The sequence below is a fragment of the Cimex lectularius genome, unplaced genomic scaffold (genome assembly GCF_000648675.2).
Source record: "Cimex lectularius strain Harlan isolate CLEC.00 unplaced genomic scaffold, Clec_2.1 scaffold57, whole genome shotgun sequence".
Taxonomy (NCBI): Eukaryota; Metazoa; Arthropoda; class Insecta; order Hemiptera; family Cimicidae; genus Cimex; species Cimex lectularius.
The window spans coordinates 294,608-313,317 of NW_019392642.1; the positions used below are offsets into that span (position 1 = coordinate 294,608).

Consider the following 18,710-nt stretch of genomic DNA (forward strand, 5'->3'; position numbering starts at 1 on the left):
GACATACTTTGTTTTACAATGGTCTCCTTGAGGCTCTGTTTTTGCAAAACCAGATCTTCTAATATGTGAGCCTCGCCTTGAAGAACTTCCTCGTCTGTCCTGAAATAATTTATGCATTGAGTTAGTTATAGGCTACTACTTTACTACTACATGTCTTTATTCTCAAATATAAACAATATATTAATATGAGTAACAAAACTAGATCTACGTCATGGTCTGAGACCATCTGAGGATGGCTATAGACTAGGTACCAACATTACAGCCTTTGAGTATATGGCTATTCGAATTGTTAAATCATTTTTATGTAAGGTCTGATATTTCTGAAGCTGCAGTATGCAATGTACAACAGCATAAGACATATGTTCAGTCCTAGTACACAAGTCATTCAGTGTTAATTTCTTTCCTAACTGATTAATAAATACTAATAATTTTACTTTTATTATTCTTTTAATTTGTTTTAGCATCATTTTGTTTGTGGCTAACTTTCAAATCCAATAAAAAAAAATTCCCCAGTTTTCAAAAGTTAAATTTAAAAAATTCTTGTCAAAACCTAATCACTTGATTAATTAAAATTTGTATCTTAACTAAGTTGCTCTCTCTTTTTTAAACTCACTCCAACGAAGATCATAGAATGGAACTTGGACAACCGAAAGCATATAATTTATGATGGTGTATATTTCAAGGCAAATCCTGCCTCGTCTTCATCCTATCTCTGCTACTTCCAAAAACTTGGAATGGCAAAATATGAGGCAGGATTTGCCTTGAAATATACACAATTTTCACAATTTTAACAGTGAAATGGTCAAATATTTTGCATAACAATTTTTCCTAGCAAAAAAATAAGATTATTAAAAATAGAGATATATTTATTTATTTTTTAAAGTTCATAATAGGGCTTGGCCTCTTTACAATGAGTAGAAAAATATAAAATAATTAAATAACAAAAAGTTTACAAAACATAATGCAAAAAATAATAATTAATAAACAAAATTTTGATAATATTAGCATAGTTGAATATGAATGAAGGAGCGAAGTAGGTATAAAAGAGAGAAGAAAAAGAGAATAGAAACAAGATCTTGTTGAATTAGTTTGATCAAATCAAGGACTGTTTGCAAAAAAGTTGAAAGCTTCACGCCTGACAGCCCGAAGGGGGTAGGTCCACCTAATATGCCGCGGAAAGGAATTCCACAGATGTGCCCCAGCAACTCTAAATGAATCATTCATAGATTTGGATCTATGACGCAAGCTTTTTTATAATATTTAACCTATGGGAATAATTCGAATTGAATATAATGAATAGGTATCATGGGCAGAGCTTATTTTTGATTTTAAATAAGTAAATAAGAGATGTGAGTTTAAAGTAATCAAATATATTAATACATATAATGAACATGTCATGTATTGAGATGTGCTCTTTTTCGTAAACTTAATACAAATAATTATTCTTTTTATGTAAGGTCTTGGTTGATATAAAAAAGTCAGCGACATGAGCAGGATACACTGACTTTTTATCTCAACCAAGACCTTACATAAAAAGAACAATTAATTGAAAGAATTAACTTGGTCAATTGATCACTAAAGCATAAATGGATTAATACTTAATACAAATCCTGTTCAATTATTAAAAATTATTCTAATATTTTTATTAGAAGTGTGATTAAGTGAAAAAGAGTTGATACTACTGCAATAAGTAAAATACTTTAAAATAAGAGTTTTGACTAGTAAGTTTTAGTGCCGGAGAGATAAATTTATGATATTTCCAAAGTGAATTTAAAGTCCCATTCAGCCTTCTAGCAACAAAGCCTAAACAATCATCTCAAGATAATCTGTTATTAAAGTCACACGAAAATTTTTTACCTGGTTAAAGGGTTGGTTAGGGATGGTTATTACAAAAGCGAATCAGGGATTAAATGATTTGGACATTGTTTATAGATTTGGGTATTGTCATTATATAAGTGAAATTTGGAGAATTTTAAATAAGAAAGGAGTCGTTAATAAAAATCGAAAACAATAAGGGTCCTAAAATTGCACCTTGAGGAACGCCAGGTTCCTTGTCTGCAAGGTCTGAGGAGAATTTGTTATTAGGAAGTTTGACCTTTATTTACAACCTAACAAATAAGAGTAATAATTATAAGCATACCAGACATATGTATTAGTACACTTCATGTTTGTATACACTTTGAAAATTAATTTGCTTTTTATGGGTAAAAATGGGGAAAAAGTACATGTAAGTTTACCAACCTTAAATCACCGATTTCCGATGATCGTGCAGCTGCTTTGAAAAAAATTATTTAATGTGAAATAATTATGCTTATGTTACAGGACAGTAATATTTAAAAACTTCTTTTTATGTTTTTTTACTAAAGTCATAAATATTGCATATAATGTGCGAAAAAATAGGTGTAGTTAGAACGACTGTTTTAATGATTTGTCATTCATGCTTTTGTACTCACAGCTGTAGTGTTTGATTGCTCTGTCAGGTTTTGGCCTTGGTGCAGAGTGGCTATGGACGCACGCCTTTTACCATCCTGCAAAAGTGTAGAGAAACTGTGTTTACTCTGCGCTCTCGGCATTTGAATAAACAATCACGGCCCACTTACGTTTTTCAGACTCGAAACCGTCAAGTTCTGAGGTGTCTTGTTGTTGTCTTTCATCAGCTTCTTCATTTCTTCATGTTCGTTCTTCTCTTTCTCGTACATTTGCTTCAGGTTCTCGACGTGCTTCAAAACCACGTCTACCGCTTTAGACAATCTGTTCTCTTGTTGAACTGCCCCGTAAAGCTTAAAGTCGAATAAAACATTGAACATCCTTTTCTTTTTGGTGACACGCTAACATTCACTCACCTCTGATGTACTCGAAACTCTAATCGCAGAACTGTACAGCGTCTCGACCTGCTGGCTGACTTTGTTGAAAAGGTCCGATTTTTCTCCGTCTGTGCAAATATCGTTCAGCGACTGAAAAAACATGGCCACTAATCTCAGGCATTCAAACATAAACAAGAGGATTAAAAGCTTAACTGTGATTAACTGTTAGAAACCGTAAACACTACATTCTTTTAGCACATCCATATCGTGTCTGTTATTTTGATATATGTTAATGTATTATTCAATATTTGTAATAGGAATATTTTTTCATGATTCAACAGTTGCTATTAAATAATAATTGATGTGATTAAGTACCTGGATTGCACTTTTAAGGGCGTCTACCTCGTGTGTCATGTTAATTTCAGCTTGGTCTCTCAGTTTATGCTGCAACTCCAGCCTCCTCGACAATGTGAGTTTATCAGTCTTAAACGCCAACACCAGCGATGTGTACTTGTGCTACAATCATTACAAATATATTATATATATATCTGTGTGTGTGTGTGTGTGTGTGTGTGTGTGTGTGTGTGTGTGTGTGTGTGTGTGTGTGTGTGTGTGTGTGTGTGTGTCCGTCCGTCCGTCCGTCCGTGTGTCTGTGTCTGTGTCTGTGTCTGTGTCTGTGTCTGTGTCTGTGTCTGTGTCTGTGTCTGTGTCTGTGTCTGTGTCTGTGTGCATGTATAATTGAAACATTATTTAAGCGTTGTTACTATGAAATTTATTGTGCGTGTATATTTCGGAAATTAAGAAACATGCGTCCAGCGTTAAACCCCTGAACTTAATCGAGATCTTTAATTTGCCAATGTATCGAATGGTTTTCATTCTTTTTCAAGACAACCGTGGAATAAAGGTAGAGCCTCTTTTGTCCACTTTTTTTCCGGTGTTAGCATTAAAATCGAAGCCGTAGATTCGTTTTGAAGTGGTAGTTCTTCAATTCTTCCTTTTTTTTCTCTTTTTGTTCTCATGACGGTACTATTCTAATTACGTGTCAAGGGCTTTAATTTGATGCACTTTTTAGTTGGAAAGAAATCTTTTACCGTAACTAACTAAAAGGTATTTTAATTAAAAAGTGCAGCCCTTGACACGTAATTAGAATAGTACCGGCCTGCGTAAAAAAAAGAAAAAAAAGGAAGAATTGAAGAACTACCACTTCGAAACGAATCTACCGCTACGATTTTAATGCTAACACCGGAAAAAAAGTGTACAAAAGCGGCTCTACCTTTATTCCAGTGTTGCCTTGAAAAAGAATGAAAACCATTCGAAACGTTGGCAAATTAAAGAATTGAGCACTACGCTTGTTTTCTGTATGACTGCACATCCCTCACCCAAAATTATTCGAGGTCGTAAAGTTAAAACCAACCCATAATCAGTAATAAATTAGTATGTAATAATAATTTATCCAAATTTGAAATATGAAAAACTTTAGTCGTAGTGGTAGGGAAACCGTGCAAACATGATATGAACGTTATGCATTTATTTTGATGTTTCTCAATTATTTCTGTTTGTTGTCTGTCAGTTTCTGAAAAACAACCAAGAAATCAAATTAATAAAAATAATCTAAAGATAAATTATAAAAACGTCAGAATAATCAATGATACTGGATATTTCTCACGTAAACCTTTTAAAACATCAATATAAAATATTTCAAGCAACCTTTCAAAGGACTGATCTCGTTTTTTAACATTTTCTACAGTTAACTGTTCAGTCTCTACTGTGCGCTAAGACTTATTTTTTTATTAATACTTTTTTATTTATACTGTGCCACGTCGAAATTATGCTCAAGGGGCTATCGACAAGGTCATTTCAGCCCCTGGCGTATGCAGTATTAACCTAAACACACTCACTCAATCACTCATTCTTTAATACGTTCCCTCTTATAAAATAACTTTCACTCAAGTAGAGCAAAAGAGTACTAGATTCCACCATCACCTTTATATCATCTTTATAGACAATTATGCTTAAATACCTACTCAGATTGAGGGTCGATTGGGTACTGTGTATTCCGCCATCGTCACTCTAGTACCACATACACATTCACGCTTATAAATACATTCTCACGTAACAATTCAAACATCTATCACTATTGAAAATATGTGTGTTTAATCCTAATTTAACTCTCCGGTGTTGTTCAATTTTTAAAGATACAAAAAGAAAAAGATGCCAGCGATGTATTTCTAAGAGGATTAGCTGAGTTATGAGCAAACAGCAGAATGCATGATTATTTTCAAATTCAAAAATTAATTTACAATGGACGTTGAGATAATGTAAAGAACCTTACTTCAATATCTTCTTCTGCAGGGCCAGCTTCTCTGTAACCAAAAGAATCGTGTTAAAATTCGTATGCTGGATTTATCTATCTTGATAAAGTATAAACATTAGAGAACGAATGCACTATATGATTAGATACAGTAGTAAATTTACCCAAGGAAAACAAAGTTTTATCAAATTCTACCCTTTGCTCCTAGAGAAACTTATAATTGTATCGAAGGATATCAAACAGCACATCCGTTGTAATGTTTCTATTAATGATTTGGGCAACAAGATGACAAAAATTATACTTTGAATTGGTAAAAATGATCTCACTTTTCTTCTGTGTTCGACTGCATCCAGAGGCCCAGCTGGCGGAGGGCGCTGTCGCTCAGGTTCGGGAAAACGGATTGGTTCTGTTCCATCTCGAGCTTGCTGTCCGTCAACTCATTCTGCAAATAATTAATTTAAACTCGCCGTGACAACTGACATTTAGATAAAATACACGTCCTCGATTGGTTTAATTATCAAAACTACTCACCACTTCTGCCCCATTTCCAAAAGGTTCGCTGGAAAAAAAACCAAAACAAGAAATTAAATTCCGTGTTGTTTTGTGATACGTCTGCTGATTTTTTGTCTAGAAAGCTATCTTCAAAGTGAGCGACGATTGAATTTCAATTTTTTTTTCTTTCTTCGCCTTATCTACCAGCGATAACGGTTTATCAAACCAGATACGATTTAAAAATTGGGATAAGGACAAAAAATATGTGAAAGGTTGTTTCGATTCGATTCATATGGACATAACAGAAATTTGTTATTTACAAAAATATATAATTTGGAGATTTGATCTAACACACGGAAAAACTTAGGAAATGAAACTTTAGCAGCGACAGTCAATGACCTGATACTTTTAAGGAGAAGTATTGAGTCTATTGCACTGAACTAAGGAACTAGGAAGGTACCAAAGCCAGAAAGCTGCATTGCCTGGGGAGCACAAACCCCGCTTCCTAGTACCCTTGTCACCATACCATACCATACATTCCATGCGTCCCGAAGGTTAGAGCACCCACCCGATGCGTTCTCGAGCATAGGCATGATCACTTAGCCATGGGGTAAAACGCGTTCAGCACAACCTGCATCCTGATGAAACTAGTCCTACATGTGCGACTCCAGGAGAGGCACGCATACAGAACCATCGGCCTCACCACCACCTTGTACAGGAGAAGTTTATCAGAACACCAGGAACGATGTCTCTTGGTTGGGAAAGCGATGATTGAAAGGAAACTCTGGATAATAGATAGAATTGACTTTTTTTTTTTTTTTTAATTTTAAAGGTTAAACTTCTTTCAATTGGCAATGGAAAATGGCAAAAATGAGGGAAATTCGCAAGGTAGGTTGAGATGGGAAGTTGGTGTCCGAGTGGATCGAAATCCCGATAGCTCAAGTGGTAGAGTAACGGCGTATTTAGCCGAAGGTCGTGGGTTCGAATCCCGCTCGTGACACTAGCTTTTTCACTTCATCCAATACCTTAAATAAAGATTAATTAATTGAAATACTTAACAACATTCAACATTTTGAGCAATTTCATTTCAGTTTGCGCCGGTTTTGTGCTACTCTACAAATTCTACATGAAAACCTCTCCTTTGCTTTTTTTAGCTTGTTAAAACATCAAATGAACAACCAGAAGCGACAAATTGTGCCGTCAAGGCATTGCTGAAAGCTGTTGATTTGTACGAAATGATATTTCTTTCTGAATTTAATTTACTACAATTTAGTAGTCTTCTCCGACCGTCCTGACGACCTGTTCTTAACAAAACGAGTGAGGCGGACAAGGATGCTCGGAGTTGAAGAATTTAAGAATGTCAATTTTTTAAATTTTACATTAACCATTAAACTTTACAATTTATCTAGTTGAGTGAAATTCGTTCCTGTTGCTGTTTGTTCTAATTGTCCCTGACAGGGATAAGATATTTCGAAAAGGTTCAGAACGTATGATTCAAAACAAACTGCTGGAATGAAGTTATAACAAAATAATTCCAAAACATTTATATATTTATTATGCATTATTAACAGCTTAGATTTCAAGAAAAATATAACACATTTTGTCCACAAACAATTGATTCTACCGCTAAAAGAAAATTTCTGCGCTTTGTTGTTAAAATTAATTAGGTGTGTAATGTAAATTATTTATTCAGATTATAAAAGTGACTCGGCACATCAAGTAACTTTTTATCGAAATAGGAGAAAAATAAATACTGAAGACTATAATAAACTTGTTACACGTTCAGGTAAAACACTTTTTTATCGGGAACTAAAGAAATTAAGAAGACTCGGAAAGGCATAATGCTTGTATTACGTGCCTAAATTGGGTTCTTAAAATGTTGAGTCCACTAAAACTATTTTAATTTCTTAATTTAAACTTGCAAAAAAACAAAAAAGTTCTGCGAAGATTGGAAAAGACTAGTAGACTTTTAGACCAAAGAGTTAGTCACGATTGCTCAAGTGGTAAGAGCAGCGGCGAATTGAGCCGAAGGTCGTAGGTTCGAATCCCACTCGTGACATTAACTTTTTCATTTCAACCAAGACCTGATATACAAAGATTAATTAATTGAAAGAAGTAATTTGGTCATTCGGACCACTAAATATAATAGATTAGAAAAGATGAAGTTTTTTCGGAGGATCTACGGAAGAGGTCAACACAGAGAAAAACTTCCTTTCGGTTTTCGCCGAGCTTTCGACAGTTTTTGTACTGTCATCTTCAGGGCCTGTTTTTATTATCATATAACTTCATGTTTCCAGCAGGTCAATAACCCAGCTCATCGTTAGATTAGAAAAGATTTTTTTATTTGCCGTATATTACAGCAACCTTCTATTCGGTAACATGTAACAATGAGGTAGGAAAGAGTGGAGAAAATACCGTTGGTAATACTCCAGTGATACTAAAATATTGTCCGTTTGATCAATGTATGCGCCAATATCATGTTCCCTATCACTTCGTAAGAGATATCGTGGTCATCGACTCTTCAGTAGACGAGGAAGGTTCGAGGGAATTCGTCGGGATGCGTGTTTTTAGATGTGGTGCGTAGGTTGGGAAGGTTTTGAAAAACGTTCGATAACTGCAGTGGATTTCATCTTGGACGAATGGGAATATTAAGGTGTATGTGTAGTTTCGTTTAATATATAAAATGTAGCAATAAGGTTTTTATTAAAATTAAAGATTGGACAGTTTGGATGCGGTGGATTTCAGAACGTTTGGCTGAACTCAAAACTTTCAGCTGGTAAGTACATATCGGCTTATGGTGTTATAAAGCAGCCTTTCGATTTAGATATGTACGTCAGCGTGTTTATACCACGTTATACCACGTCAAGCGTTTTCCAATGGACAGTCCTAGATACCGCACCTCGTTAAATTTTTTTTCTTTCTTTCCACACCAAGACTAAGTAGGGTGAGGGGCTGTTGAATGTGGAAATGACAGTTATTGACAGAATTGCTGTATTGTATGAAAATGTGAGTGGAATATCAGCTGTATATACCTAGCACAGTTTGGATGCCAAAACGCTACCCTGACGAACTCCATCATATGTATATGCAAATATGTACATGCTTTCCCGTATACTCGGTCGTCCTATAAAGGACAATGAGGATCTTTAACGTCCGCACCTAGCCTACTCGGCCTTATCGGACGTTTTGATTCTCAAGATGAAAGCTGACGCACCTCCGCATACGACAGAAGGGTGTTACTGCCGTATCGTTGATGTAGAGGCAGCTCAGCCCCGAAGGGCCAAGACAACCTCGCTCCCCGCTTGCCCATTCCTAGTGGTCGGGTCTGCATTAAGCATCAGACCGTATGCCGCGCACAAAGGGCTACCTAAGCCGAAATACATTAGCCTGATTTCCCTCGCACTCCATAGACAGAGAAGGCCACTCTATCTCCCAGAGTATTGAGGCTTCTCTAACGTCGAAACTACCGGATCCGCTCCGGCCGCGGTTTTGTTTAAAGTGGAATTGTTAACCACCCCCTAGAGGAGTACCACCTACGGTGGGAAATATGTACCCTAACCATCCCGAAATATGTACAGAGGAAATTACGTCCAATGACTTGGAAAAACCGTTCAGTGAGATAACTGGGCAGTATGAGATAGTAAGTGAATAAGGGAAGGATGCCCATGAGCATGAACGTCAAGCCGGGTAACGAACTCGATCAAAAGCTTGGTTTAAGTCAGGAAACTCAAGAGTGGAGGAGATAATGTCTACCGATGGCGCTAGAGAGACTTAGTTATTTTTAATATTCGTTAAATGTGATATTACTCTTTATCTAAAAGGTCTTAGTTGAGACGGAAAAGCTAGCATCACGAGCGGGATTCGAACCCACGACCTTCGGCTCAAATCGCCATTGTTCTAACCACTTGAGCTGTCGTGACTCCATAACCACGTGTGTTAGTTAAATTTATGTTTTTCTCATTTTTCATGAGAAACAGTTTTACTTTCTGCTATTACGCTTGTACATAATATCTCTTACATTTATGTACTTTGCCAGATTAGAAGACGTTAAGCTTGTAGTTAGATTCGCTGTTTAACAACATTTTTCAATAAATTCACGACGATATTACATTCCTCTGACCTTGCCGCATTACATTGATTCTACAATATTTTTTAGAAATAATTAATTTTAAAATAACCAACGAACGAGTGATGTCTTAGGAAGGTTTCTGCTGTTAGTGTTTCAATTGAAACGTAAATCTTACTCAAGTTATTTATTTATGTATTTCTTTTTCTTTTTCTTTTCTTTTTTGTACTTTTTTCTCACGAGCGGATTGCTAATAATAAGTAGTATCCTTTTCGAAAATTGTGATGGTTCCCCGGCTCTCCCACAATGTGTTGCGTAACCCAAGGAAAATAAACGAAATATCGAAACGCCCAACCTCCCCCCCCCCAATTTTCAAGAACAAAATACAATTTTGGGATTGTCGTTTAAGAAACTAACTTTTTTTAATTTTTTTTTATTTATTGCCAAATAAATTCATACGTCGTATGAGCCTGTTTCGTGTTCCAAGGTCATTCCTAGTTAACAATTGCAAATTATTTACAAATTATAAATGTGTATATAGTATTTAAAAATCTAATTTATTTCTACTTGGCGAATAGGAATGTAGATTAAGTTAACCGTCGTTTTTTAATGGATCATCAACACGGCTATAAAGAAAACAATGAGGGAGCATTATCTTTTACCTCGATGAATAAATAACAATAATTTGTTTACACCCAGAACCGTTAAGGTAGACGCTATTAAATGATACCTTGAGGTACATTTCCACGCTCTACACGACAAGATGATCCGTTCAAAAATATTTCCTGATACAACCAAAATTAAATTGAAAACATCCAATTCTTGGCAATACCTATACGTTTCCTCTAGTAGTCTTCACCCAAGCTCACAACTCAAGAACAATTGTACGGTACGTCGACTTCACTCAAGAGAAGACTCGACTGTGGTTCTCGATACATTCGACACGAACATCGGCGTAAGTAACCTTTTACAATATGGCCTCTGTTAATTCTGCCAAAAGTTGAAAAAACTGCAGTATGTAGGTTACTGTGATTTGCTGTCAAAGTAAAGGTATCTAATCGCGAGCATAAAAACGTCTGCCAGGTGGGTGGGCAGTATAGCTTCCTCACATCATAATGTAGTTGTTTATAATATGTAATTAAGTAGTTGTATTTGCAATTAAATTCCGAAGGACCATCGCTGGATTGAAAACTCTTAAGATATGCCATGCATTACATGTACTGTTGTGCAATTAGATATTAAAGATTAACATTTATTAACAAGAAAGACTTAGTTATTCAATCGCCACTCTGAAGGAGATAAATTGCCATAAAAAAGTATCAATTGTGGATCGAGTTAAAGAGGACAGCACCACGGGAAAGGGGATGGGAAAGGACTCGAAAAGGTCTCAACCGCTGCAACTAAGCCGAAAAAATTCAATGTCATTGCAGATCAGACTTCTGAACATCGCCAATTCAATAGGCATTTGAAAATATTGAAATGGCCTCTGTTAGTTCTGCCAAAAGTTGAGAAAACTGCAGTATATAGGTTACTGTGATTTGTTGTCAAAGTGAAGGTTTCTAATCGCGAGCATAAAAACGTCTGCCAGGTGGGTGGGCAGTGTAACTTCCTCACATTTTGTGCGTACAAATAAAATTCATACGGGATCATCTTAAAAGCAACCAGCATAATACCTGAAAATCGCATAAGAATCCGACAAATGGTTTCGGAAATATTGCTGTGTAAGTAATTTTCCGTTCGTGCATCCGCATGTGAAAGCCGAAAAAAATGTTGTTCTCCAAAATCGAAATTTCCTCTCGTATTTAGCGTTTCTGACCTTTCAGAACAAATTTGCTACCGTGTCTGTCTGTCTGCGGACTACTCCTTGTAACCGGCAAAACACGGAAGACAATTTTTATGCAATTTTCATAGATTGTGCGGGTTGGTTTCTAGATGATCCCCTATGAATTTTGTACCAATCGGTTAAAAGTAATCCCATACGCATGCACAAACTTAAAATCACGTTCTATATCACCGAAATTTTTTGTCGGATCAATCAGACCAAACGGCACCCGCATGAATACAAGTAGGGAAAACTTTCGGTAGATCGTTAGCAAAAGCTGAATCAAGCAAATACCATATAACTGAGGAGCGACTACCAAATAAAATCGGGACAAATCAAAAGCCTAAAGCTAGACAGTGAGCTAAACGGGGCACAATAGTCCTACTTGGTGGGCGCAGTGCAAGCAATTATTTATTTATGCCACCAAAGCATGGAGTAATAATGTAATAATGCGGAACGTTTTCAAAATTAGAAATAAAAATAATAAAAGGAATTAATGCGTTGGAAGATTATGATCCGTTCATGATGAAGTTCATGATACGTGAACGTTTTTGCTTTCGGTAATGTACTGCCCAAGTTAGACAGTTAGATGTTTACCTTGAAGAAGTCGTCGATCAAAATCAAATTTTGAAAGGAATTACTACACATTAGGACCAAACTATGAAATGATAATATTACACCATTATTACATTATTACCGTACTCCGCCTGTTCCCTGAAATAAATGAAAACCTTGAAACGTCCGATCGTGATATTCAGATTTACACAGACGGAAGCAAAATAAACGGCCAAGTCAGTCGCGCAGTAGTAATTTTCAAACATTCAATCAGAACTCACGAGGAAAAACATAAAATGGAAAGTTGGTGCTCCAACAATCAAGCCAAACTTCTCAAAGCTTTAACGTGGCTATAGGGCTATCCAAACCCTGATAAAAGAACAGGCACATTATGGACAGATAGCCAAGTATCTCTAATCTCGGACTGTCAAAACCACTCACTTCTTGTTGAAGAAATCAGGCAATTGGCTTTTCACCTAGGAAATCCCGACGGTTGGTCTATAAGCTGGTGGATAAAAGCTCACTGTGGATTCACTGGAAACGAATCAGCTGACACATGAGCCAAGGAGACACCCCACAACAAGAACGAAATTAACTTTTACGTGTGCCCATTAGCTATATACACTCCAAGACGAGACAAGAAAGCAAGGATAGATGGGCAAAAGAATGGTCGGCAATAACAAAAGGGCTTCACATAAGAAGGTTCTTCAAGCCAGGTTCCTTCCCGATCAAACTCATTAAGCACCACTATAAGTTGACCCAAGAACTTACGGGACATGGGAAAACCCGAGCATACCGTCATCGGTTCATGATTATAGAGGACCCAAAATGTCATTGCAATAATCCAGGGGAAGAGGCATCGGTTCACATACTGTCCTATTGTACTTTATTTGATAAGCCAAGATCAGAGTTTGAGCGGTACGTGATGAGAACGGGAGGCGCCTGGCCACCAACGTGGGATACGCTTACGAACGTTTAAGTGAGCACATACACACTCACACACACAAAGTTACAGTTATACCCAGGACAAAATGGTTAGGGATGTTTTTCAGACTTTGAGGATCATCCCTAACTATATAGTTGTTTTTGTTTTTGTATGTGTGTTATAATCACAAATTGTTAATGACATATTACCATCACAGTGCTCAAAAAATCGTCATCAATTAATCTATTTAACGTAAAAAATGTGATTAACATTTTTTATAGGAAAAGATGGTTTGTTGTACTGATAAAAATGCGCCAATTTTAACTTTTAGCTTCGACTGAATCGGGAAATTGTGTTATTATTTGTATTCGCGTTTTCCAAAATTATTTGAATCCTTGTAATGACTTTTCCGGAGGGTGGAAATAATGGGATTTCCGACGGCGGAAAAACGTTCCACGGCCTTCGTTTCGCAATTACGTCAACCGCTCCCTCGTCCAATTTAGAGACGGTTCATTAGCGGCTGCTTCCAAAAAGGGAAATTCCGCAAAGGTTGGGTCTACGCAGTTTGCGCCCGTTTCACACCCGGCCGGACCTCGGCCCGTCAGAGTGTTAACACGTCCCCTTTGAAGACGGCCCGGTGGGTTTCAAGGCGCAGCGATGCTCGGTGAACTGTTATCCACGTAATTTTCGGTTATCTAATGGATAATATTTCGCCCGAGTTGGCACAAACTCAATTTTACAATGAATACGTGAATAATTTTCTTGAGTCGAATGATGAATAAATCCGTCCACTTTATGATAGCTCAGTGATGGTGTGGGCGGGAATAGCAATGGACCCTTATTCGGGTCATCTTCAGAGCATAAGGTGCTATTCTTGTGGTGTCATATTGGTGCAGTGTGAAAGAAACACACGTAGTAAATTGATCTTATTCACTTCATTTAGTTGTTACAATTATTCAATTACTAAATAAAAAACTTATAGTTCGGATGATCTGTACGTACAGGCTTCCCTAAAGAAACCCACTAACGATCCCCAACATTCCCCATTCAGTGCATTTATTGCTGTGTGGTTGGTAGCCCATTTACTCCAAACCTTTTTTGTCGTACTTGTGCTAGCTTAGGGCTTAATTAGGCAAAAAGTGGTATAGTTCCTCCTCCTCATCTAAGTGGCATAGTGAACATTTTCCGGTTCCAGAATAGTTGAAGGAGATAGAATTCAAATACAGCAAATGATTCTAAATAACCCATTCTTGGCAGACTTCTCGCCATAGTCGTCCAAATATCCACTTTTGCATTTTTATCAATGTACCGTCAAAAAAACCCACTGAAGATGGCCTACATTAGACCAAACGCGTCTGACGAAATGAATGCCTACTGTGGAAAAGGTATTTATTTCCAGCCCATCGGCTTATTATGGAGTTCCACAAAATTTCTCCACTATGATTTGATCTATGCCATCAAAATGTCACTACAATATCGACAAAACATTCAAACCGGATTGCTTATCCTTTTCATTACTCACGTATTATTGATATTCCAATAATTTTTTACCTGCAGTTGATCATTTGATACGGTAGGATTATAAATTATAACTAATTTTTTTATAGTAACTCGCTTGTACTTTTAATCGGAAAATCTAATTTATGGTCAGTCCGCTTTTTAGCATTTTTTAAAGGAAGAGAGTTTGGGATTTTTGCAAATTAAGCTATCAATCGATATCAGTGTGAAATGAAAACTGCCGGTCGTTAAGAAGCCATCAAATACAATTTTATTTGCTCCCAACCGCGACTACGACCAATTAAAAGAAATCACTTGTCCCCCCATAACAGAGCAATAATCTACAATTAATAGCTTTTAACATAATCAGTTCAGTTTTTATTGGTGATTTTACAATAGATTAATCCAATTCAATTGTTACCGATTTTATATCTTAGGTTAGGCTTAAAAAATAAATTTAATAAAATTTAAGCGGGGTGCAAAAAAACATGATTAAAAGAAGATGGCAACATCAGTGGGCCATCTTTCACATATCAAGGGCACTGCGATAGGAGGATCTGACTCGTAAAAGAAGGATCCTCACCCGATTAAGGATGAGAAGTTGACGTAATGGACTTACTTTTAAACTCTCGTATGTGTCCAGCATGTAGAGAAAGGTTGCTCTAGGTGAACCAGTCAATTGAAAGTTGCCATTGTTTGGCTCAATATAGGGAGCAAGTAGGAAGGCCGCTCAATATAAGAATTGTGCATGGACACGGCAGGGAGTATCTAGTTCCGATGCCTGGAAGAAACAGGGTTGCTTTATTGTATATAGTAGTGATAGTTTTGTGTTCGTAGAGTTGAGGATGAATGTGTTTATTACTGAATGAATTTGTAATGTGAGAGGGCCAATGGCGGAAGATTGAGTATCTCATCGACCTCAAAGGTTAGTTTTCTAATATGTGAAGGTGATGGAGTGTATAACATGTAAATAGGAAATAATGTTTCCAAGGTGTGAATCTAGGAACTGTATGCGTCGTTAGGTGCTTGACCTAGCAGCTGACAGCAGCCTGAGCCAACCTCGGTAGTTGGACGAATCAAGACACAGAACTGCCAACATCCCAGGTTGGTGAATCACGACACCCGCCGGTTATTTATCGAAAATTAAAAATACTGGAATTGTGGACTGTGAGAGGTTCAACTCTGCACGTATGTGTTACACATACAGGGTGTTCGGCCATTCGTGTTACAAACTTTGCCAATAGATTCATTCAAAATGGAACCAAAAAGTCCTAATTAACTATGGCCCGAATCTCAGCAGTTTCGGAATTGTTTGACTTTTTCTGATTTTGAAGATTTAACGACCGTGGTTCAAAAAACAACGATAATTCTAAAACTGAAAGGTTTTGGACGAATGCGTCGATACCGTTGAAATCTACGTTAAATTTCCAATAAGTTGTGATCAATACTAAACTTGTAAACGTTGGTGAAATAAGGTTTTAGTAACTAGAACATTTAAAAAAAATATTTTTTCAAAGTTGAAAAACTTACTATGGTGATTCTAAACTACTATTTCCAAACCTAGAGACCATAAAATTTCAGAAAACGTACTCCATTTAATATCCTTTTTAGTGGTGTAATTTCTTCTTTAATTACTTTTTTCAAACGTGAAGAAATTGATGGAGGAAAAGAAAAAAACCGTGTTTGACGGATTTGTAAGGTAGAAAATAAATCCGTCAACCACGATTTTTTTCCCTTCATCAATTTCTTCACCTTCAAAAAAAGTAAATAAAAAAAGCAATTACGCCACTAAAAAGGATATTAAAAGGAGTACGTTTTCTGAAATTTTATGGGCTCTAGGTTTGGAAAGTTTAGAATCACCATAGTAAGTTTTTAATTTTGAAAAAAAAATATTTTTCAATGTTCTAGCTACTAATACCCTTATTTCATCGTCGTTTACAATTGATGATTACATCCTATTGAAAATTGAACGTAGTTTCCAATGGTAGCAAAGGTTTGTCCAAAACCTTTTAGTTTTGGAATTATTATTGTTTATTTGAAGCAAGGGCGTGAAATCTTAATATATCAGAGAAAGGGAAATAACTACGAAACTGTTGAGATTCAGACCTTAGTTAATTAGAACTTTTTGGTTCCATTTGGAATAGGTAAAATCTACCTGCGAAGTATGAAACACGAGTAGCCGAACACCCTGTATTTGTAAATATATGTGTTTAAGCTTTTATATTTATAAAAAGGTGGGTTCGTTTTACCTGATAGCTTTTAATTACAGAATTTATAATATTTAAATTATCGTGGAAAAATTGCACAAAAACATTAAAATTTAACCAGTTAAGAAAGTATATAACAAATAACGACATTTTTTCTGAGTATTAAAACTTACATTTTATTTTAAAATTTATCAATTTTTCTGCGTGGTTATTAATATAAGGATTTTATTTAAAATTATTACAAAAGAAACTTTAGAAATAATTTAATGTTTCAGAAATAACTATCGAATTATTTATTGGGTTGTCCGGAAAATAATGCAGGATTTTGGTATTAAACAAAAAAAAAAACTAGTTACTTTAAAGCAATGTTCTTTAATCAAAATAATTTCCCATACTCTCAATACATTTCTCCCAACGTGTTGGTAACTTATTAATTCCGTGTGAGANTACAAATGAGTAATCCTGTAAACGTAAACAGAATATTTTATATAGATTTTTTTTAATGAAAACTTAAAATCCTGCATTATTTTCCGGACAACCCAATAGATATTATTGTTTGCAGCGTGCGAGGAGCGGCAAGATTGTTCTTAAAAAATTGAATTTGCCGTAATTTGATTATTGTTGGGTTTATTGTAGGCATAAAAATGCGATAAATGAAAATGGTATATAAAAGAAAGATTATCAGTTTGTTCAAACCGATCTCTTCTCCACTTTATTTCAAGAGATTTGCGACGACGCCTTTGTCTCCGCGATACCGTGGGCGATCGCTGCGTCCCAAATCGGTCCTCATAAGGCAACGAAGTTTTATATCATGCAAAAGCTGTACACGTACATCCTTCTTGCTCAGTGGGAGCATACACCGCCGTTTTAAAAAAATGTTTGCAGTTCGATAAATTTAATCATCCGATTCTCAGACTGTCATTCATAAAAATAAAACCATCACCAATAGTGGCATATAAGGAAGAAGTTCTTCTGATAAGCACAACTCAATGTATCGCGCAGCTGTTAGAGAACCCTCGATGAAGATCAAGTTTGTGCGACCTTCCATAGAAATTCCTGTCCAAACCATAACACAACCATATTCACAGCTTCTCCGGAATTAAAAAGTTGCGGGGATATATCGCTATCCTGTTTTTCTCCAATCCCTCTCTCGACCAAACCAAACCTGACTCATCCAAAAAATCATCGAAAACAAATTTTAGCCCAGTCTAGCTCAGACCGATTGATGTGATTCCTGTGAAACAACTCACCTACCGGTTGAGTGGCGAATTGCGAGTTGGGGAATGAATGTATTCGACTAGTTGAACTTGATCTCAAGTACATATCGGTTCGAAATTAGTTTCGGAAAGTTTTTTTTTTATTGAGTACAATTTTCGAACCGATAGGTACTCGATATCAAGTTCAACTAGTCGAATACACATCCATTCCCAACTCGCCCCCCAACCGGCAGGTGAAAATCTAAAAACCGGCCAAAGCACATACATTTTTGACGTTTATTGGTATTTTTGATATTTCGGGCTAAGGCACATAAAAGATCCAATCAGACGTTCTGGACCAGTGCCTTCTCGCACGTAATCCTGCTTCTGAAAGTCTTCCCCTCACAGTGCGTAAACTGACATGAGCATTTCTAACTTGTTGAAGTTGTTTGATCTCAACAGAGGTAGAGTGTCGATTACGGAGGACATTCGAAACAATAAAACAATCACATCTCTTAGATGTGACACAACGGTGACCTGATCCATGCCTTCTTGAATAACCTCCAGTATCTTGGTAGCTATAGAAGACCCTCCGGACAGTTGTTCCGGGAATGTTAAGCACCCTGGCCACACACACTTGACGTCTTCCATCGTCCAGCAATCCATGATTCTAACTTTTTGATGGTGGAACAGGAGTGAAAATATTGCGGAGATATATGCCTCTACTGTTCTTCACCTAATCCGCTCTCAAAAGACCTCAGAAGTCTAACAAAACCCTGACTCATCAGAAAATAAGATTTTAGTCCAACCTTGCTCACCAATTGATGTGATTTTT

The 18,710-nt window shown here is 36.4% G+C and overlaps 1 protein-coding gene across 3 annotated transcripts in view; it reads right to left on the reverse strand.

The window, feature by feature from the left end:
• The window catches only part of LOC106661783, a 71,665-nt gene that overhangs the window by 2,535 nt on the left and 50,420 nt on the right, over positions 1-18,710 (reverse strand). For 2 of the 3 annotated variants that reach the window (XM_014385410.2, XM_024229804.1), the window contains exons 11-18: positions 5,647-5,674; positions 5,442-5,557; positions 5,137-5,167; positions 3,180-3,320; positions 2,844-2,954; positions 2,601-2,780; positions 2,454-2,528; positions 8-99 (exon numbers count right to left, since the gene is read on the reverse strand). In XM_014385410.2, the coding sequence (XP_014240896.1) occupies positions 8-99; positions 2,454-2,528; positions 2,601-2,780; positions 2,844-2,954; positions 3,180-3,320; positions 5,137-5,167; positions 5,442-5,557; positions 5,647-5,674 (774 nt within the window). Of the gene's footprint in view, positions 1-7; positions 100-2,241; positions 2,273-2,453; positions 2,529-2,600; positions 2,781-2,843; positions 2,955-3,179; positions 3,321-5,136; positions 5,168-5,441; positions 5,558-5,646; positions 5,675-18,710 lie in introns of those variants that run through there. The other variant, XM_024229809.1, reaches the window with a different exon arrangement.